The sequence below is a fragment of the Atractosteus spatula genome, chromosome 4 (assembly GCF_055471065.1).
Source record: "Atractosteus spatula isolate fAtrSpa1 chromosome 4, fAtrSpa1.hap1, whole genome shotgun sequence".
NCBI classification, from domain to species: Eukaryota; Metazoa; Chordata; class Actinopteri; order Semionotiformes; family Lepisosteidae; genus Atractosteus; species Atractosteus spatula.
In genome coordinates this window covers 12504449-12526855 of record NC_142709.1, presented here as the reverse complement: position 1 = coordinate 12526855, position 22407 = coordinate 12504449, and the positions used below count along the sequence as shown (strand labels likewise).

The 22407-nt window shown below is 38.9% G+C and overlaps 3 protein-coding genes across 4 annotated transcripts in view; 1 reads left to right on the top strand and 2 right to left on the bottom strand.

The window, feature by feature from the left end:
- The window catches only part of cyfip1 (cytoplasmic FMR1 interacting protein 1), a 63936-nt gene extending 60611 nt beyond the window's left edge, over positions 1 to 3325 (top strand). The window contains exons 30-31 of the mRNA XM_088913032.1: positions 96 to 243; positions 677 to 3325. Of these exons, the coding sequence (XP_088769158.1) occupies positions 96 to 243; positions 677 to 841 (313 nt within the window). The 3' untranslated portion in view covers positions 842 to 3325. The remainder of the gene's footprint in view (positions 1 to 95; positions 244 to 676) is intronic.
- Positions 3326 to 7059: 3734 nt separating this feature from the next.
- Positions 7060 to 13654, bottom strand: nipa2 (NIPA magnesium transporter 2). Of its 2 annotated transcripts, none has more exons than XM_088913033.1 (6): positions 13531 to 13654; positions 11556 to 11786; positions 9304 to 9360; positions 8975 to 9065; positions 8373 to 8533; positions 7060 to 8126 (listed from the first exon to the last, which is right to left on the bottom strand). In XM_088913033.1, exons 2-6 carry the CDS (start codon positions 11692 to 11694, stop codon positions 7477 to 7479), a joined length of 1098 nt encoding a protein of 365 aa, XP_088769159.1. In that variant the 5' UTR covers positions 11695 to 11786; positions 13531 to 13654; the 3' UTR covers positions 7060 to 7476. The 2 variants fall into 2 exon arrangements, with proteins under 2 accessions (XP_088769159.1, XP_088769160.1); XM_088913034.1 differs by lacking the exon at positions 13531 to 13654 and adding an exon at positions 12355 to 12430.
- Positions 13655 to 16887: 3233 nt separating this feature from the next.
- On the bottom strand, positions 16888 to 21906 carry nipa1 (NIPA magnesium transporter 1). The gene is made up of 5 exons (XM_088914286.1): positions 21648 to 21906; positions 21256 to 21303; positions 20449 to 20539; positions 19310 to 19470; positions 16888 to 18839 (listed from the first exon to the last, which is right to left on the bottom strand). The coding sequence occupies exons 1-5, from the start codon at positions 21772 to 21774 to the stop codon at positions 18331 to 18333; spliced, it is 936 nt and encodes a 311-aa protein (XP_088770412.1). The 5' UTR covers positions 21775 to 21906; the 3' UTR covers positions 16888 to 18330.
- Between the last annotated feature and the right edge of the window lie 501 nt (positions 21907 to 22407).

Here is a 22407-nt window from a genome sequence, read left to right as displayed (position 1 = left end):
TGAATCAGTTTCTCGCCGTTAGCGAGACGAGTGTTGCGGGCTTGGTTAGCGCAAAACAACTGCCGTGTCCCTTAAGGTGGCCTTGTTATTTGCAGGCAGTGCTTTGGGGATGGGCTGCACTGGGCTGGTTGTATGATCATCACTCTGCTAGGGCAGCAGAGGAGATTTGACATCCTGGATTTCTGTTACCACCTGCTGAAGGTGCAGAAGCACGATGGCAAGGATGAACTCATCAAGAGTGTGGTAAGTGTTCGCTGGCTGGTGGTGGAAACGATGGTTCTGGGAGATAGATGTGCTTCAGTCTAAAGTCCAGTCTTCTAGGATTCTTTAGCCTGAAGCATAAATATACTCAAGTAATTTTTCAGTTCAGGGCCGGCTGTCAGCTTGTAGGAGAGCTGTTAGGGCTGAGAGAAAGCTTGTGTGGTGACAGCTGGTTTTAGTAGACCAAACTTAAAATCAGTGAATTGACAAAGTAGGAACAAATTCACATGAATGCATGACTGACTTAAAGTTCTCAATGAAGGTGTATACAATGAAGTGCTATACTTTTGTATTGACTTTACTTATGGTTTAATGCGCTTTCTAAGAAACACACTGTGTCCCTGCATAGACTTGCACGTCTGAAACAACAGTAGGGGAAGGACCTCATTCATTGCTTGTTAATTCTGCTTCTCAGCCTCTGAAGAAAATGGTGGACAGGATCCGCAAGTTCCAGGTGCTGAACGACGAGATCTTTGCCATCCTAAACAAGTATCTGAAGTCTGGGGATGGGGAGAACACGCCAGTGGAGCACGTTCGCTGTTTCCAGCCACCAATCCACCAGTCTCTGGCCAGCAACTGAGGTCTCCAACTTCAATCACCACTGCCATCTGCCTCCATTTGTCAGTTGACTGGCGATGAGTCCGGACATTGCAGCTTTATAGGAGCTGAAAACATAAGCCTGTCATTCTGGCCTTAAGTCGGGTATTTTGAGGAGGATTCTGTACACAAACGCTTGTGCCTTATTAAAGAAATAAGCAAGAAACAGTAATGCTCATAGCCCATTCAAAATTTTCATATTTAGGCATTATAAAGAGTTTTTTGTATTGTGCAACCATACTAACTTTTTAGTGCTTTAGGAAGATATAAATAAATTTGTTTCCCCTTGTATCAGAACAAAAAAAAGTCAGTGTCAGCATTTACAGTTGACAGAAATCAAAAATGCTTGTCACTACAGGGGATTGTACTTATCTCGAAGAAGATTTCACTTTTCGTGAGCGGGTCATGGCAGAAGTAACACATTTCATGAATATTTCCTGACTTTTATACAATACGTTCAACAAAGAAGAGTATTCACAATCTAAATAGCTTAGAAATAAGTATAAGATTGCTGAACCTAAATCAAAATTTTACAACAGCTTTTACTATACCCTGTTCCATAACTGCAAAATTGACAGACACTGGCAGATGGTGGTATTTCTGTTGCTTGCTCATTTGCAATTAAAAAGGGGGCTTTCTTTCAGTTCAGTTTCTGGAAGCTGAACCTCTGACACAGCAACTGGCAATTAATAACTCATACATTTTGTCAGCACATGGGGAAACCACCAGCTCTTGCTAAGCTCTTTTTAAAAGTTCTGTCTTAATTTCATCATATCTGTTATTTCTTTCTTCCATTTTTCTCTGGCTCTTTTAAGCATCGAAGACACTAATTTGTTGTTGGGGTTTATTATCTGCAGTTGACTTTTTTGATTTGTGATTCTCAAGCTAAACGGCAATTGATCGGGGTTTTTCTGTGCAAATTTCACATGGGATGCAATGTTCCACCGTTCTGCTGGAAATTCCTAACAAAATTAGAGTATTGAATGCTTGATGTCTGTCAAACACTGACTTGAGCAGTCACACCGATGTATTTGTACCACGTTTGCTGGAATTTGCATGACCTTTGTTTTGCTAAAGGTTAGTCTTGGCATCCACCAGAACTGAAAAGATGAAACAGACATACCACTCCTAAGGAGGGCCTGCTCTGAGGGGAGAAATTGCATGCCTTGGAGTTGTTCAAGCTGTGTTGTATATCGTGAAAGGTCCATCACCAGGCAGGGCTCCATACAGCCTGGCTGTGCCATGCACTTGCTGGTCAAAGGTCTGTTTTTCCTGAGTGTGAGAGGCTAAATCCAGATTATTCTGACCTGATGTGGCGATTAATGAAAGTTCCTGTTTTGAGTGTTAAGAAATAAACCATTGCTACAGTATTGGCACTCGTCTATTGTAAGTGACAACAGATCAGACATAGGCAAGGAGACATCTAGTCATACTGACTTGTACATCAGAGTCATTAGTTCAAGACGGGCTTTTGTTTTTTCCCATTTGACACATACAGTTAACAGTTCTGCTTCTGCGTATAATAAAATTGTTCAGAATGGATTAGAACCTCGACGTTTAAAATGGAATTATGAAAGATAGAAAATTAAAAGGGAGAAATGTGGTTTATTTTGCTTTTCAGGTGGAATTGACTGCATTGTATGCAGAGACTTTTTAGCAGCTTGTAAGATAGAGGCTTTCAATAAGTCAGTGTTTCTAAAAAAAACCAAATGGCTTGTCATCAAGATCTGGGCAATAATAAATGCGAGCGACTTCAAATTTACAGGCATCAGCTCTAAATTTGTGTGCGAACCACATGTTAATTACACTTTTGACTCGGTTATTCGGGTTTCATCATCTAACAGTGACCTAGATAACTAGTTTATTAAGCAAAATTTGCCATTTGTCATTTTAAGAAGACCCATCATATATGTAGATTATATACTAAAGGCTATCTCCAATTCCAGAAATTAATATAACGTTTACCAAGTAATCTGAGGTCCGTTGTTTTATTTTGTAAAAAAAAACAGTATTTCTTGAATATTTTTCTACTTTTAACAATGCATTTGATTACTTTTTCTACCTTTCTCAAGCAAATATCCAAGTAAATACATTTTGGTCAGAATTCAGAAAATATAAAATGCCACCTTTGTTCCTGCACTAGTTATTTTATACCTTATTTTCTAAAAAAGGGGTAAGCTAAGAAGTCAAGGGGTTTTTATAAAAGGGTGAATGGTAAAATGGTTAGTAGTGGTGAAGTGTGAGTAGTCAATCTCAAATAAAGTGCCTTTAGAAAATACTTTGTGATATAGTACAATTGCATGCTAGGTTAAAAAAGGACTTGATCATATAACCTTAATCTGAATTACAGAACTAAACCAAGTTTACTCACTTGATTTTTTTTCTTTTAACTATAAATTGCCTTTGTTTCTATTTGAATTGTTTTAACTGCATTTGAATTCAATAAAATAATGGTGATCTGAGCTTTTTATCCTGCTTTACGGTGTGATCCTTTAACTGTTTTCAGATCCAGTGAAATAGAGTGCAAACAGCAGTTGGTAATGTCTGCGTTTCCACAGGGTTTTCACAAGTACTGCCTTCTGGGAGTGCAGGCTGGGCCCAGACCAGGGATTCTGGGTGACTGAGTGAAATTTCCCATGGGAAGTGTGCAGTATACTGAGCAAGATCAGATATTTCTGTGCTGTTGTCTGTTTTGTGAGAAGCCTGATGAGCCTTCTTGTGAACTTAAGTGTTAGTGTTTTCATACTCCATTGCTGATGATACTGGTAGTTCCTTGACAGTAGTTGTAAATTGTTCCAAATTCCAATATGTATAATAATAATACAATTTTATTAAATGATCTTTTAAAAAAACTCGAGTGCCCCGTACTGCACACAATACACAACACAAGCAAAAGGAAGACCAACTGCAAACTAGCAAATTAAATCGTTTAATTTAGATATCATAAGCTTAGACAAAAACGTTAGTCTTTAAGATGATTTTTAAAAAATCATCTTTCACAGTTCACAGTTGCAGAGTGTCTGATGAATTTGGGGAATGAGTTAAAACGCACACGAGAAAACTCTTGCTGATTGTGTGGATCCTGATCTGTACCAGAAAAGAAAGCATGATTCAGCAGACCTTGGGTTTAGATTTGGGCTACGCTCATGTAAGATGTCCTTAAGATAATCTAGAGCTAAATCTTTCAGTGCCTAATACATGATACATGACATGACGTGCACTCTAATGCACTGAGATTGTAATGCTCAGGGGACTGAGAGGTACTGATGCAGTAGTCGTTAACATTCTGAAGACTGAGTTGTTTTGAGGATACTCTAGTATGTAAGGCGGAAAATAGTCTAATCTTGATTAAATTAAGGCATGTTATCAATATTACAGATATATCAGGCAGAAGAGTAGTCTTTTCCCTTTTGTTATGTAAGTGGCTGTAAGATACGCATTTAAAATGATCATACGTGGTCAAAAGTAACACCAATGTTTTCAAGATCCATCAAGGATTTGATTGCAGCGCATTCAGCAACAACACTGAAGTCACCTATTTTTTTTAAGCTGAAGTTGTGAACCAAACGTCATAGCCTTTGCTATGCCGTAGAGAGCTGAGGTTCATTGAAATGGTTCAGGACATTAGTCTGTCCAGTGTCCACTCCCACCTCGGAGGGATGGATAGAATGACTCTGTCCCCAACAGGGGCAGGTTTCTTAACACAAACGTAAAAACAAATGAGAAGCAGCATCAGGTGATGGCTTTGCCACCACAGTGGAAAGGATAAAGCCTTTCAGATGAGATGTTAGACCGAGATCCTGACCACCTCATGAAAGATTCCATTCTGCTTTTCGTAAAAGCAGAAGTATTAACCCCAGTGTCCTGGCTCCAATCATCCTGCTGGGTTTGGACAGCCTGCCCTTCCTAAAATCCCTCCATAATGGGTGTTGTAATTTCTTTGGGTATGCAGAATGACTGGCCTACCACCTCCTAGCCTTTGGGATGAAAAAGACTATACAGTGCAAAGAATTATTATGGGATGAACAAATTCTGCACCAGGTTTCAAAACTAAAGATATGTTTCTTAATTTGAAGAGACTGATCTCCGATTTCAAAAGCTAAGAAGATTGCACCTGGTCAATACTGGGTTGCGAGACCTTAAAGGAAAACAAGGTTGGTGCTATAAATGGTGCTCATGGAACAGTATTTGCCACTCTTCCCTCTAGGCCACAGTTTTCAAACCAGCGCTCTAGTCTGGTGCTTGGGAACACCATGATGTAGAAGCGACCACAAAATGAGACGTTAAACCAAGCTGTCGACTACTTTGTTATTAAAGAACCCATAGCATTGTTTGTGAGAGTACGTAGGCATGCCACCTGCAGTATCTGGGATAAATTCCATTTGGGGATTGCACAATCTGGCTTCTCTAACCTTCCCTGTTCAGCCTGAACTTAATTTCTCTAGCTTCCCCCCTGACCTTCCCTTGCTGTATAGAGACTAATGTGTCTCATGGGTGGGTACAGCACTGGTAAAGTGGGTCTCCTCCTACAGTATATAAAAGGGCTTGGGCATCCTTTAAGTATGCAGAGGGCAGATTCAAGTTCACCTCAAGTTGGTAATGAACACTGGTGTTGCTGGCCACACTGACAAAACTATACCTCATTATCCCCAAAGTGCTAGTGGTTGAAGCTCAACACCCACCATGATCAATCAGCCCCACAAGAATAATCTTATAGGCATTGTGCAATAAAAACAATATCTGATTTCCCAGCTATTGCACAATACCTATACATGATTGATCCATATACAGTATACGTGAAGTAAGGCTATTTGATGGCTCCACTCTAACTAGGTGATGACCAAGCAAATGTGACTATTTTCTGGCATATTTCTGGAAAATGCTACAAAAAGCAATTAAATTACATTTCCCCTGCCCTATGGCCTTTACCATTTGGAAATATTTTCACTACTGTCTTTGTTGTCAGCTGTTCAGACGTTGTGATTGGTTTGAGCAAGGTTCATACAATGGAAGAGCTCCACAGACATTTGGATTAATATTTAGTTGTCGGTGTCCTTATTTCCTACACCCTCTCTGGACAAGCTTCCAAAACATTTTAACTGTTCTACAGCATGAGGTTGCTGCCATTAAGCTGTTCATCAGGAGTCTGCCGAGCTTGTTCCCCTACGTACATTTCTAATAAACAAAACATTCACTATTTGTAGTACAAACATACACTGTTGCATTTGATTTCATTGACTCAAACAACAATATTTTCAAACTTCTCCTTGATACTTGGCTGCATTTGTTAGCTACAAAAAGTGCTCCAAGTCAGCATGCTTTTTTCTGAGTTTGATTTTCTTGAATATTCCTGCAACAAACTGTGATTGCAAACAGAAAAGAAGGCAATGAGAATGATTTCTATAGGCTTAGACTAGGACTGTAGTCAACTGTTCCAACCATGCTGTGTTTGTGCTGATGAATATAATGCAGTAGTCTGTATTCTAAGGCCTTCTTAGTGAGGTCAGTGAAGGGGAAAATGAATTTATTGCTGTGCTACTAAGGATTTCAGAGATTTACATATGCATGGATCAATGGTGAAGACCATTGCCTACATAAATGTTAAAGCATTGCTATGTAACGCTCCAAACGTTATCAAAATGTTTAAAATATATCACAATAGTTAAGTCTAGCAATGCAAAAGTGGTATGATAAATATTCTCCGCAGATGTCTTATCCATTTGAAGAATACTCAATGCTGATGAAAATAATCTTATTGGAATATGTCTAGCAAAAAACATTTGCAAGATACATCTCCAGTTATTACAAAGGTGCATGTATGTACTTTCTCTGCATTACCATGTGATGTAACCATGAGTAACTGATCTGTACGGTACCATAAGATGGCAACTTTCTTGTAAAAAAACCTGACGATTTTAATTCTGCAGACCGACTTAGAAACATATTTCCATTGTAAGTTAATATTTATGAGTTACTGTCACAAATTCAGCTTCCACCTTTTTCAGCATGCTGAAATAGCATGCATCTTTTATGCAATAAACTCTACAATTAGAATATTTCCAAATGTTTTTTTTTTCTTTTTCATATGGTATGCATGTTTACTTTTAAATATTTTAACTGTATGTTAGGCAAAGAAGGCCAATAAAACTCTAGTTTTGGGAAAAAGTAACATGTTCAGCAGTATTAAAGCTACAACAGTCATTCACTAAGGACTGGATTTATTATAAAGTTAAAGCAAATCCATAAGGAAATGGCTCTTTCAGTTGTAGAAATAAACTCAGTGCATGTAAATATCGGTACAGAAAGTACTTATAACGATGCAATTTAAAAACCGTATTTACAGTACAATGCCACATGGAAATATAATGAAACTTCAACCATGTAGCCATGTTAAATTACAAAATATGAATCTTGTGATAGATAAGGCAAATAAAAATCTCAATACAATCCATTGGTCCATCCAAGTCACACTTTAAAAAGATCCGATTGTATTTTGTATTTGTTGCTGATCACCCACAAAGCTTCCACCTGTGGAATTCAGAAGTTCCCGCCATCGGTGGCAACAATAAACCTTAACCTAGAATACAGCATTCATTCGCTGTCTGCTTCTTGATGGTTTTACAAGGCTCCCACAGTGCCATTTCTCCGGGAGACACTGTCAGTGGGAAGATCAGGGCCATCGTCTTGTGCATGAACTGTAATGTCATTCTCCAGCAGTTCATAGGTGCTGTGAGTCACCATCCCATTGACACAACTGCCATCCCGAGTCTCCTTCTTCATGGACACAGGCAGGTTCGCCAGGCTAATGTTGACGTCCTTGAAGGCGTGGAGCAAAAAGATGCCTATGATAATGGTGATGAACCCGCTGATTGTGCCAATGATGTCATCAGAGCCCATGTGCTCCCACTCTTTGAAGAGAATGGCAGAACAGGACAGCACGGATGTGGTGAAGAAAACGTAATAAATAGGAGTCACGAGGGAAGTGTTGAAGATATCCAGCGCCTTGTTCAGGTAATTGATCTGCGTGCTCACACAAGCTATAAGGCTCAGTAAAAAAATCCAAGACACAGGATTTCTCAAAACGGGCTTCCCTGCAAAAAGTTCTTTGATGGTGATGCCCAGGCCCTTCACACACGACACAGACAGAGCTCCAATTACAGAACAGATGGTTATATAAACGAGAATATTGGTTTGTCCATGGCGAGGTCCCACAATACAAATGAAGATCAGTGCAACAATGACAACAAAGGTTGCAAACACCAGAAAGCCTGGAGAGGAGACAAGAGGAGCAATGAATGCATTGGTATTCCCTGAAAATTTTGTTCGTCTATATAACAAGGACTAATAAAATTGAAATGATCCTGTGCAGTGCACTTAACATTTTGCAATGTGTTTCATTTTACCTAGAATTAATGGGATATTATTAACATGTTAAGCCAAAAAAAATTACATTTGGAGAACAGATAAATTGGTGAAGCATTTTTCTTCTGTTCTGGTAAAATGGGGGTCTTTACCTGGATCTATCAGTTTTTCTGACATTTCCTCCAGGCTATTTATCTCTTCTTCTTGAGGTGCATGAATAACCATCACTGTCGACCCCAGAATACACAGCAAACATCCGATCTTCCCATGCAGATTCAATCGCTCATTCAGGAAGTATGAGGACAGGATGGCACTACAATTCATCATAACAAATAAGCCAAAGGATTATTTTAGCAAACTAATGCTATATCCTGCACACAATCTATGATTACAATCTGATAGGATGAATCAAATCATATTTACAACTGTTTTTATGATTACATGTGATCAGTCACCAGAGACTAGTATGTGTAGGTTAAAGATTTCCTTTCACATACCTACAAATACTTCAGTAATAATAATGACATTATTTGCATTAACATTTGCACAGGTTGCATTGTGTGTAGCTGGAAATAGGTTCATGGTTTAAACATCATAACATTCCTATCAGCAAAGAGGCTGTTTCAGCAGTCCTTAGGGGATACTGTTATTCCAAATGCTTTACAAAGTTGTACTTGATAGGAAATTGCCAAATAGGATGCAATTAAAAGAAGGGGATAATAAGCAATTTATCATCCACATTAAAATGACTTACCTCACAAGAACACTTAGGGCTCCCAGGGGTGTGACTAGTGTAGCTGGAGCAAAAGCATAAGCAGCAAAATTGGCTGCTTCTCCAACACCCACTGCAATAACACACAAAGCCACAACACAACACCTCATTAACCAGCTAAAGCGTCAAATAAAAAGCCATTATAAGTGTAAGGCGATGTAAACTCTTCCTACGTACTTCCAAGATTTTGCAAGGCACACATATCTTTAAAACTTTTCACGTAACAAAGCTTTTTAGAAGCTATGGCTCAAACAGATGGAATACACTGAATCTGCTAGCTGAAAAAGAAAAGCCTGACCTTCCGTACTTACTTGATAGTAAACCAGCCCACCACAGCCACTCTTTGAGATATGCATGACCACCTTGACCTATAGAGCCAAGAATATACAGTAAGAATGTATGAGACACAATAAGAACAACTCTTATGCAAATATATACATATACTTGACCTCAAACTGACTCCAAAAGTTCACAAAACACTCAGTATATCCCGCCATCAGTTGAGGAACAGGTAAATACAGGTATCATAAAAGGTATACATCATATAATCATATACAGTATACTATAGACAGTATACAGTGTACATAATGTGAAATGCATTTGTTCTGGGACAGCAAAAGTGCAGGATTTCAGCTTTTGTTTCTGGATATTTGATTACAAGTTTAGCCATGTTAGAACAATGTTGTGTTTAATCCCACCATTTCAGGTGAACAGAAGTATTGGGACAAATGGCTGACAGCTGTTTCAAATGACTTCAGTGATCCATTTTGCATTAACTGCAAGCACATAAAAGAGCTGTCAATAAGCAGCCTTGGTTCCAACCTCTGGAGCTTACTTTCTGGGTCTGCCTCTTGAGTTAGGAGGAACAAACCGAGATGAAGACCAGAGACTCGTCTGTGATGGAAAAGCAAGCAGTGTCAAGGATTTGCCGCGCATGCTAACTTCTAGAACGGGCGCACTGGCCTTTACTTATAAAGTAACTGATGGTGGCAGCAGCGGAATGAATTCTGCAGTGTACAGAAACACTGCCTGCCCTTGTCCAACAAAATAACCTCCGAACTCTTTGTGCTGCAGCAAGACAATCACCCAAAACACACTGCGCACATAGCCAGTGATGAACTCAAGAGGAAGAAGTGGAAACTGTCCAAGTCAGTCTCCCGAGCTGAATCCTATTGAACATGCATCTTATTTGGAGGAAACTTAAGCCAGCAAACCCCACCAACAATGGGAACGGTTTGTGCATTTCCCATTTTGCACTGAAAGTGGCTGAGTTAAGTTCAACAGCCTGGTGATGTCGATGGGTCGCAGACTTGCGCAGTCTCAATTAAAGGCAGTACGTTTTATATACTTTAAGTTAATCCATCCCATACCTATCAGAAGTCCATCAGAAATTGGGGGGATTGAACATAAGAACATTTTGGTTCAAATATCGTTTAACATGTTTGCAAAAAATATTTAGATATAAAAGCTGACATGTTATTCTTTTCCTGCTATTATCTTTTGAGCCGAAATATACATTTCAATAGTATGCAGCAAAAGTGACAAATATTCCTTTACTGTCCCAATACTTATACTTTTCACTGTATTACACATACTGTATGTATGTGAAACTCTTCTATATTATAACTATTACACTGAAGCACAAAGGATTTGCCTTATTTTCCTTTAAAATCCTCACACTAGTCACCTAGAATGAATATCTGCATGAGGCCCTGTATGATGCACAGTGCCAGTCTATGAGAGGATTTTTGGATTATGCCTTTCCCATTTTTGTACTGGTATTATGTTAGATACACTAAAATCATTGTGTAAAGGCTTCTCATTTGAATGTGGCAGGACTCCATACTATAACAGAAAAGGTTCTGAATCTGTCTAAACATAGAGATTCTAATTCACATGTGTCAGGAGAAACTGTATGCATGGATTAATGAGCAGCTTTTCTACTTTCCAAAAAAAACAGACCTTATCTGTAAAAAATGTATAATGCATGTACCAGAGAAGGTACTCAAGATCTACATTAATCTAAGAGGGGCTGTCATGGTACAAGTAAAGACAAAGTTCTGTAACACGTCCCCTCTCAACAGGCTGAGAGCTACTCTGACTGTTACCGCAATAGTCTACCCGCTCATACAAGCTATGAAGCTTTGATGGCAAGCAAACACACAGTACCGCTGCTGATAAAAGCGTTAGGCCTAGCAATCCGCAGAACTGCAAGGCGAAAAAAACAACACACCGGTAAAGGCAAGTTCCTGCTTTGCACATTATATCAGCACAAATGTATTGGCTAAGAACTCCCCGTCTTAGAAATTATTTTCATATCACTACTGTCTTGCAAAATATCCTGAAAATATAGGAAAGGCTACTACAAACACAAATTAACAAAACGTACCCCCACATTGTGACACATTGGGAGGGAGTTCAACAGCAGGAAACAGAATGGAAACTTAAGAATTTGCATCCTATCAGAAACGGGAAGCCAACAGAACAGGAGATGCCCAGGCCTTGCTCTTGTTTGAGCACACTCTTTTCACTGATGAGGTGATCATGGTTCAGCTCGACTTACCTGCTCTCATGGAGCCCTTCTTTGCCAAGCGGAGGAGCCCTTTTTTCTTCAGGATGAAGCTGCCTCCAATGAAAATACTGGAGCTAACGGCCAAAACCAGCCCGACATAGAAGTCATATTTCCCCCTGTCCTGGCCCATTGTGATCGCAGAGGACTGGTTAGAAATTGTTACATTGATGAGCCGACGGACGAGCTCCTGATTAGTGGGACAGGGGAGACCAACAACTGAATCTGTTGGAAGACAACACACGCCACATTAGTGTGAAAAACAAACTAGAACCATTCTAACGTTAACTTTGGTAACAGGTTGTCCTATTACGTGTATACACACTGCTGTACGAAAGTGTGAAGTCATTTTGTTTTGGCATGTTCTTTTCAAAGATTTTCCTTTTTTTTACGCGGACACAAATAAATGGACGTCATAAATTTGACATTTTGTTTCAACATAATAGTTAATCGGGACAGATCTGTATTTTTTAGTACAGATCCTAAACTTTTAGCTTCATAAATGTGCGGATTGACGACACTCAGATCGAAATGGGGACAAATAAGGAACTTGACGATGCTGTTTCTCAGAACTACACGTATTTTCCCTAATAACTTTTCTCCACGCACAGCTCGGTCCCCATTTACTGTAGTCAGTGCACGGGGTTTGAAAGTGGTGTGTGAACTCTTCCTGTATCCTATTCACACTTTAAACCGAGTCGTGACTGACTAGACCCAGGAGAGGTGCAGACTTTCCAAGCTGAACACCTTAATTCTTAATTCTAATCATGAGGCACCCACACTAATCTCATACCGTTCTGGCACGTTAAATTTACAACTGCATAGCCTCGTCCTTCCTCAAAAGCCTGGAGCTCTGCATGCCTGCTCATGCTAAACTTCAGCTCTTTACAGCTCTGCTGACTGTCCCCTGCCACTGAAGAGCAGGTCTGTCCTTCTCACTTCACTCGTGTCTTGCTTTCCTTGGGTGGGCTTGGCAGTTTGGAAGGTTTCAGCACATAGCCCTACATGTAATGAAACAACAAGGAGGGTAGCAACATTCTTTCAGGGTCAGAACCAAGGTCAAGGAATAGACCACTGTGTTTAATTAATCGTGGGTTGCTTCCACTAGTTTGTAAATATAAGTAGGGGCAGACTGTTTACTGAGCCTTTACACATGACCAGCCAAAAGGTAAATCTGAGGCGAGCGTCAGAGCAGCCTATACGAAGACACCGCTGAAACTTCACTGCAAATTCAACCGTGCATACAGCTGTAGTCTTAGCCGTCGTGCCTTTAGAAGTGCTGTAGTAACTTAATTGCCATATTAGAATACTCTATAACCACGAAAATATATTTGGCTAATGCTTGTGCACTGCTGGGCACGGAATGAGCAATCAGCTGCTTTTAGCAAAGGGTGTTTGAGCTCGATCCTCGGAACAGAAGGCGGATCCAAACGAACCAGGAAACGCGCCCACATCCTCCACGCATCTTCATCTGGATTCGTAATGATTTCAGCCTGATTTACCGATAAAACGCCTATTTTGTTTTGCGATAACGTCCTTCTGCATGATTCACTTGCCCAGACCTGGGATACTCTCTGCTACGGCGGTTTATTACAGAAAGGTTACGGGGAGCACAGTTCAATTTCTTATTCCCTCTACCGGCCACTAAAGCGTGATCATGTGGGCTTAAAACGCCACTGTAGCATTGCCAGCACGAATCCTCATTGTATGAGCGATGAATCACTGGGTAGCTCAAAAAACAGTCTTAAAACACACTAGCCTGGTCCCGGCCCGTTCACTACGTGTTTTTTTTCACTCTGCTCACTGAGGCGTCGCCTGCTGTCTAAAGCGGTACAGTCCGGCATTAGCCATTAGCTGATTCCTTCCGCGAAGATCCCTCAAGTAGCGCGACCCCCCTCCGCAGGGCCTTACTCTCGCTTTTGAGCTGTAAAACAGTCCTGCGAATCACTTCCAGTCCTTCAGTACTCACCTGCTGCGGGGAGATACTGAAGCGGAGGACGAATGTGACCCTCTCTCGAGCTTCCACATCTCGGGCTGCCCCGACCCAATGCGCTCCACAGCAACCAGAGCTGCGTCACCCGTCACCTGCGCCAGTGGGCGTGGGAGTAGCGTCACGGGAGGCGGGCCCGGAGTCTGCGGTTGCCATAGAAAACACCGGGCAAGGAGACGGACACCTGAATGTGAGCTGTACCAGGAAGTCTTCAGTAACACTGAGCTTTGCCCTCCTGCAGCTGTGTTCAACGTGAGCGCATGTTGCCTGAGGATGATTTTTTTTTTTAGTAAATGTTGCTGAAACCATTCGCTTATTGAACACCACACTGATGGGAGATCGCTGCGTTGGCTAAATTCCAAAGCAAAAACAGAGCAAAATGTTATTAATCAATATCATATTAAACTTCATATGACGCCTTTAGAAATGGCTACTCAAAGCGCTTTACAGTACAGTAAAAATAAAACGCACACAATTAGAGGAGACAGCAGAATTACATAATTTCAGTAAGGGTCTTGAATGCAGAAGTAAAGCAGATTTGATGTTTTGAAAGTGCTTGATTTCTCTCTGATATCCTTTGGGATAGAATTCCAGAGCTGTGGGATGCAGCAAGAGAAGACCAAGACCCTATCAACCATAAAGTGTAGGGGCATTTGAGGACAGACAAGAGACCAGAATTAGCTGAATGAAGTTTTGCAAGGTGGGGGGTAGGAGTCGAACACGTAGCGAGGTACCAAGCCATGTAAAGGTCTTCTGTGATGTTTAATAATTGTTTATTCCATTTACTGGCACTCTCATCATCTCATATGGTATGAAATACTTATGTTTTTGAATATTTCCATTTTAAGTTATTTTCAAAATAAAAGAATGTTTGTTGAGCAGGATACAATGTTACAGTATGTACACACCTATCCTTGGTTTCATTGACATTTGGAGAGCCTAGCGAATGAAAAATAATTTTGAAAATGGCAGAGCACTACATGTACAGTAGATAGGAACATCCTTTATTACATTATGAATTGAATAGCACTGAACTTGAAAACTAAATCTATAAAAAAGACTTAAGATACCCATATTGACGATGTAAAAATTCTAGATGTGAGGAACTAATGTTTCAATCATACGATGAGCTACACATCATTTAGAAGACTATTCAGTTTTCTTGATCATATTTCATAAAAGACATTGCTGCCCCCGGAGAAGCCAATTAAACGAATGAGGACAATTTTGGGTCTCAAATTAATGTCACATGCAGACCGGTTAAAGTAATTTAATTCTTTAATGACTTAAGGGGATTATGAAGGGGTTTAATTCAAGTATTTAAAATCCTTGGAAGATATTGAAACGTTAATCTAAGATACACACAATGTTGGGAGGATCTGGAACAAACTGCCCACACAGCTATGTAGCTGCAGCAGACTCATTACAGTCCTTCATTAAGTATTTAGATAAGCAATAGGCTGAACCAACTCTTCTTGTTTCTTACCATTTTTGTTAGTAAGAATGGCGTCATTTCTGCGCTGAAAACAGGAGGTGAATTTCCATGCTTTTTTTACATTAAGGTGGAAAAAGAGGCCTCAACTGGGAGTGGAGCTAAATAAGGCACTTTTTTTCTGTTTTTGTAACACCAAAGGCAGATACAAAACATCCATGTATGCAACATTTCTTTTCAAATCTCGCTAAATAATTTGCAAGCTCTGCCCATAGTAGATGCTTTGCTGCTGTTCAGAGATCCCTGATGTGTGGATACACACAGATGAGAGGATATATGGTGTCTTTTTGTTGGTAGTGTGGTGTCATATAACAGCTCAATGCTCAAGCTCTCTTGGGAAAAGAATGTAAAATTGTATGCTGACCTACATATGCTGTGTTACTTAATGTTTGAAAAGCTCTTTGACTCTACAGTAAAGAAAAATAATGGTGCATATTATTTAGAAAAAGTGTGAATTTTATTCTCACTTCTTTTAAATCACAAGTATTAAATTTTGGGCCTTAAGGAAAGGAAAATGCTTACATATGGTGTCAACATGATCAGTGATCATGATGGAAAATGAAATGTTAGAATAACTCTTCTCCTGGTGAGCATTACCGTATTTCTTTCCCAATAACATTAGGAACAAATATGACAAAACAGGTAGGACAGGTCTCCCTTAGTCTTCCTACACTGGGTTTGGAAAAGAAGAGTAAAAATGTGTTAACTGAAGAAAAGCATTCTTATCTTTTCAGACACATTCATTTTATTCTCTATGTACACTTTATAAAAGGTTAAAACCACATACATAACACGGTTTACACAATTCCCTGTATAAGTATGGAAACAACGGACAGAAACAATGAATTTCTGATACAGTTTAGTAACTAAGGATAATTAGATTTATAACATCAAACATCCATAAGTAATTTAAAAGAAAACACATATACAAACCAGTACAACTTGCCACAAACATGATCAAGTTTATAAATTATAAAGATATCAGTAGTTTATCACAAGTAACACATACGAGTGGAAAAATAATGGTAAACGTGTTTTAAGGGGTTGTTATACTTTATATTCTGACACCATTAACATTATGTTTATTCTGAATTTTTGCAAACCAAGCATTACAGAAGATGTTAAGTATTATAAAGAGCCACCCTAAATTTGTTTTGGGGTTTTTATATAGTTTACTGGCATAAATGAAGTAGAGACAAGAATGCCTGCATGCATAAACAAATAAAAAATATTCAAGCAGAAGTTAATCAGATAAACGGACAAATTTTGGTTTAAAAAGGTTTCTGTCCCGCAAGTAAATACAATAATGTTTTAAAAACCATTTCATAAAGTATTTTCTATTATGTTAAATTTGTTCTAGTTTTGTTTTCAGAAATTCTAGGTAACAAAGGTTTAAAGGTTAACAAGCCCCCAAAGTAAAGATTTAAATATCACCACTTACATGTAAAAGTGTATGCTATATAAACCTTGCTGGTATTGCAAAATTATTGTGCACTAGGTTGCAGTTTTATAAATATGTAAAAACATATCTCAAGAACTGCAGTCAGGTGTCTGTTACAGATAGTTATCAGCACTTTTAGCTATTCTCTTTGTGGTACTGACATCTCTCCTTCAGAACTAGAACACATGCAGTTTTTTAAGAATATTTTTTTTACAAAACACACTTGGAATCCAACATATAAATATTCATATTTAAACTTTTTCATTGGGTACTTTATCAGTTTATAGGAAATAATCCCATCTATATAACATTTTAAAGGATGGATATAATACTTTAACTTTTGTGGTACAAACATATTGAAGTGGATTTTTATGTGATATTAATAAACCGTACAGTGCCATAAATTAATCATCTGAAATTACATCCATTCAACATAATAGAAACTTACATTTTAAAATGAAAAACTTTATCTAAGAATATATCACTATTAGTATAATAACTAGAAAACATGATTAATTTGAAATAAAGATTGTGAGGAAGCATTTATTCATGATGATATCCAAAAAATGGCAATTTTCCTTAATGAGTCACCATGTGTCCTGCTGCACTACACACTACAACACAGTAGTGCCTTGACTGTACAAGTTTGCCATTTTTAGTTTACTGCATTACTGGTGCAATGGCATTAACAGGTCATGCATAGAAAAACACCCCCCCAAAAAAAGGAAGAACAGAGGCACAACAAACATGGTAATCCTCAATTAACTGACTTTCGATGAATCAGTCAAATGAGACTGTAACCAGAGAGTAGTATGAATTTTGCTTCATATTCTTGGTAGGGTGAACACGAAGAGTCTGTAGCTTTTATTTTCTCACACTTGCATCCAATTCTATTGGACGACAGATTAAAAAAATATAACATACATGTGCTGAGTATTAAAAGTAATCACTTTTAACTACGGCAAAGTCACAGGATTTTATTAGGAAAATGACAATAGCCGGTGCACCAATATTTTTCTTGAGGAGATCTGACATGGGCAAATTCATTATGCCGATTAACATTTATCATCCTCTGGGGTGATGTGTGAAATTCACCGGCTAGAAGCATATGTGGCTACCACTGCAAGCAAACAAGTATTACGTGTAGCGATACACTCATTGCATGAGCGATGCACGTTTTGCACCAGTTTGCCATATTGTCTTGTAGGATTCAATCCCATTTCCACCGATCATAGACAAGCATGCACCCTATGTCACATGTTGTCTCAGCTCATTCCACAGATTGTAGGGCTCATGTCTGAGTATGAGTCTGAGTCACTTTCTCATCTAAGAAGAGAGCTGTTGTTACATTAGCAGCATGAGGACGAATGTTGTCTTGTTGATGTCACATCAATACGGGCCAGCAGGAAGGATAGCGAGGCAGCTCCCAATGACCTGATCAATGCAGAGCCATGCAGTCAGACTGCAAGGAATGACTAGAAGTGGAGTTCTGTAGTGACTTGACACTCCTGCTAAGACCATCACACTTGATCCTCTCCACTGGCTGGTCTGCTGTACACATCTATTAGCATAATATTCTGCATGTCTGCACCAGACGATTTTATTAGGAAAATGACAACAGCAGGTGCACCAACAGTTTTCTTGAGGAGACCTGACATGGGCATATTCCCTTAGTGATGTATCAGTATACAGCATGCAAGTGTATCATGGTTATTTTTTAATAACACCTTTATCAAAATCATGGCAAAATAAAATATGCAAATCAAAATACGAATACTTTATTCGAATAAAGAGCAAAGCAATTATGAAACTACCCATGCATACTACAAGGAAGAATCAGATGGCTTTAGTCTTTCTTGGATGGTGGTGTTACATCCTTCCAAGTGAGGGTGACACCCCTGAAGATCTGCAGCAGGACGATGCCCACAGACACAGTGGTGAAGCCACACAGCATGCCCAGACAGTCAAGCACTCCCACCCTGCTCCATTCTCGGAACAGGACCGCAGAGGCCAGCGTGACCATGCTGGTGAAAGTCACGTAGTAGATGGCTCCAAACAAGTTGGAGTCAAAGTGCTCCAGGGCTCTGTTGATGAAGGCGAATTGAATGAGGATGCTGACCGCCAGCGTGCCCAGCAGTCCCGCAAAGAGGTAGAACGCACTCTGGCTGGAGGAGTCCCCGCGAAACACGTCCTGTGCTGCCAGCCCCAGGCCTTTGCTGCTGGGCACAGTGAAACTGCCGAGAAGGGAGCAGATGCTGACGTACACCATGATGTTGGAGGCTCCGCGCGATGGAGCCATCCAAAATATCAACACTATCAGCAGGAGCAGAACCACAAAGAGGTAGCCTAAGAAGACTGCAAAAGGAAAAAGCCCCTTAACACAGAGGACAGACACTAAAGGCACAGTTGCAATGACGAGGAATACTCCTGTGACCGTATCAGAAAATAAATCTCCAACAACTGTTTCTTATCACAGCCTATACAATTATAAGTTAGAGCAGATATAGAATAAGGAAAGTTTTCAGCCGAGAGACACCTCAATGCTGGTAAGGTAAACAGTGAAGATTTTAAAGCCTTACCCTTTGATTATACAACAGAATTTTATTGTGATTGTGCTCGTCTCCATATCTGTACGGAGCACAATGGAATCTGTATTTTGTCCTTATCTTGTCAAATATGCATACAAAAAGATGGAGGAGTGATAAAGAAAATAAATGATTTTTTAAAAATGAATCATTACAACATTTCCCACACACCACAACCAGCGTGTAAAAGAATCAAGTTCACTTTTAAAGGAATTTCAAATATGCTGGAACCTCACTTACCAGGATCTCCCAGCTTTTCTTCAAGCTCGGCCCTGGAGGTCACGTTCTCGGACTTCGGAGTGTGAATAATCAGGACAACTGAGCCGACACAGCTTAACAGACAGCCCAGCTTTCCCAGGACGTTGAGGTGCTCCTGGAGCACATAGGAAGCCAACAGGGCCCTAAAACACAAAAAACAAGGCTATATTATCATGACCAGGAAACAGCTATGTCACAGGATACCACATGAAATAGGGCTACAATGAATATCCCTTTTGATTTTACATAAAAACAGCTTCATCCAAGAGTTAAGTCTGAATGACTTCTAAAAACGACTGCAAAAAATAAAAAGTCTTTTCAGGATACTATTTTAAAAATCACACCTGACCCCAAATAAAGGCTTCATGTTTTCCCCATCTCCCTTCCATAAAAAAACTGTATACTTAGTAGACACTGCCAATAACAGCAGTGTAGACAGGGCTTAGTTTGCACTTTCAAGCTGGAACTGAGGTTTGTCTGACTCTGTTTCCTAGGGTTTCAAAAACATTATAGACACAAAAACATTATAAATAACAAAACTGAAATCAAACGCACATTATTTACAGTAACCCCAGACATAATAAAATTACAAGAACTAAAGGTTTGTTTTCCTGAATCAGGGAGTCAAATATTTGTAATGTAATTATTAAGCTGAATACCTTGAACTGCTATGTCCTGGTGCACTTGCATATAGAGTAAAAAATAGCATATAGTGCTTAAGAATAATAACAATTAAAGATGGTGAAAAATGGAAGAAACAATTAAGCCTCTCAGTTCTGAGTACTTCCTATGTATTTAATAAATTAATCACTTAGCTTGGCCCGCTCTTAAATTATCACAAATCAGCAGTAACACAACAGGCATAATCAATTTCTAGTATTTTGTGAGGTAACACTAACTCTTGTGAGGAAATCATTCACTTCTTTTGTAAATTTGTTATCTGGAGCAAAATCAAAATAGAAAAACAAGACTTGCTGGGTTTTCTCGACTTGTTTGCGTAAGATATGATGACAGGCTGCAATAACACGTGAGCATTCCAGGCTGGTGAGTAATTCCGGAAGAAAACCAAACTGGATATGCTACACGTAACTCAAATAAACAGGCTAGAACTTTTGACTCACCCAAAAGGCACACCCAGAGCTCCTAGTGGTGTAACCAAGACAGCAGGAGCAGCATTGTAGGCCAAGAAATTCCCTATCTGACCTATGATCACTGTTTAAACAAAAAAGCGAGAGTTTCTATAGTAGATGTCCTAGTTGGAGAATTTTGAAAAGTCCGTAAAAATTCCTATACAGTCTTATTCTGAGGCCTTCTACTACCTTACAGTCTATGATGACGTTAGGTGTCATCAGCACTCCACATACAACGAAAACGTCGTGTTCGCAGTATGTGACTACTTTCTTCAGAACAATTTGATCTTTAGCAATGAATGTGACACACGCTTCTTCTGCAACGAAAAATATTTGCCAACCAAAGCCTATTATTAAACTTACATACCTGCTAATTACAAGATCATATTAAAGAAAGTGAGAAAATAATTTTGAAAGGACTATAATATATAATAAGTGCCACATTTGGAATCTTAGCCATTCCCTTTTTTTTTTTGCAACTTCTGTTGCTGGAATGTCTACACATTACACTGAAAATAAAGTTAAACTGTATTGCCTTCTGTATATCAACCACCGTACTCCATTCTAGATTTCCATTATTTATTTAATAGTTATCACACTAAACCTGATTGAAACTTTAAGATGTACGAAATATTGGGAAATAAAACATTTTATATCGGAAATGAACGTTTTGCATCAAAGCATTGTAAACGATACAAACACTCGCAGACAGGTTTTAGAGACGGAGGCTGAGAGCAACAGTTCACACGGCTAAAGAAGGAGATGTAGCTCAGAAAATATTAGCAGCCAGAGACTTACTGCACAGTGTTCCACTCCACCATACGTATTCAGTCAAATACGAGGTGCCTGTGAAAATCAATGACAGCTTTATTCAGCCTGAAAATCAAAACAAAAATCTAGCGTGCTTAAAATCGGCATTATATAATCAAACGGAAACAGCATAACAAATATAAACAAAAACAATTCATAATACAAATAAGAAAATAATCAGCTTCTAGTACAACGAATGAGTTCAGATTTTGATTCCATTATGTATTATGTTACGGGATCTTGCTTATGCACCAATGGTGTTATTAAAATAATATTAAAAAGACAAGTGTATAATTTATACATAACTTAGCATTTATTATAAATGAACTCTTAACTATTTGGTCAAACAAAATAACATTACTTCACTAAACGTCATATACCTCGCTTTTGAGCACGCAATATTCCCTTCCTCTGCAACACAAACGTTGAACCATTAATAAAACTAGATACCACAGCTATACCTAAGCCAACGGACAGTAATGAACTTTTCTCAAGATCTAGAGTCATTTTAAAAAAGTTATTTCAACAAAACTAGCTATAATTTTAAAAAACTCTGTTCGCTTTGCTACAAAATAAAATCGAGGCAAAAAACAAACAGCATATCGTAATATCCTATAATTTAAATTCAGTCCATCTATAAATCAGTGTTAAACTGCAACTAAAGTAAACACTTTGTGTTCCGGAAGCTGAAAAAAAGGTTAAAAGTGAGAGAAAACTCAATTGTTTTCTTTTTAGCGCCCTCCCCTGGGAAAATGAATGAATTAATATTATTCAGAGTTTCTCAACCTTTTTTGATTGGGGAACTCATTCTCAAGCAATCACTGTCTGATCAAGTCCATTCATTCCAGACAAATCTTTCAGTAAATAATCTTACGTAGTAGAAATATATAAAACCTATAATGAGAGCCACATCTATGCATTTTGGGTTGTAAAGTATTATTTCTGTTGTATTGGGAGGTTTCACTGTAGGTCTATATGTTTGCATTTTTTAATAATAATTCCTCACACTTATAGAGCACTTTTCTGGACTCCACTCAAAGTGCTTTACAGCTAACAGGGACTCCCCTCCACCAGCACCAATGTGGAGCTTCACCTGGATGATACAACAACAGCCATAGTGCTCCAGTACTTTCACCATCA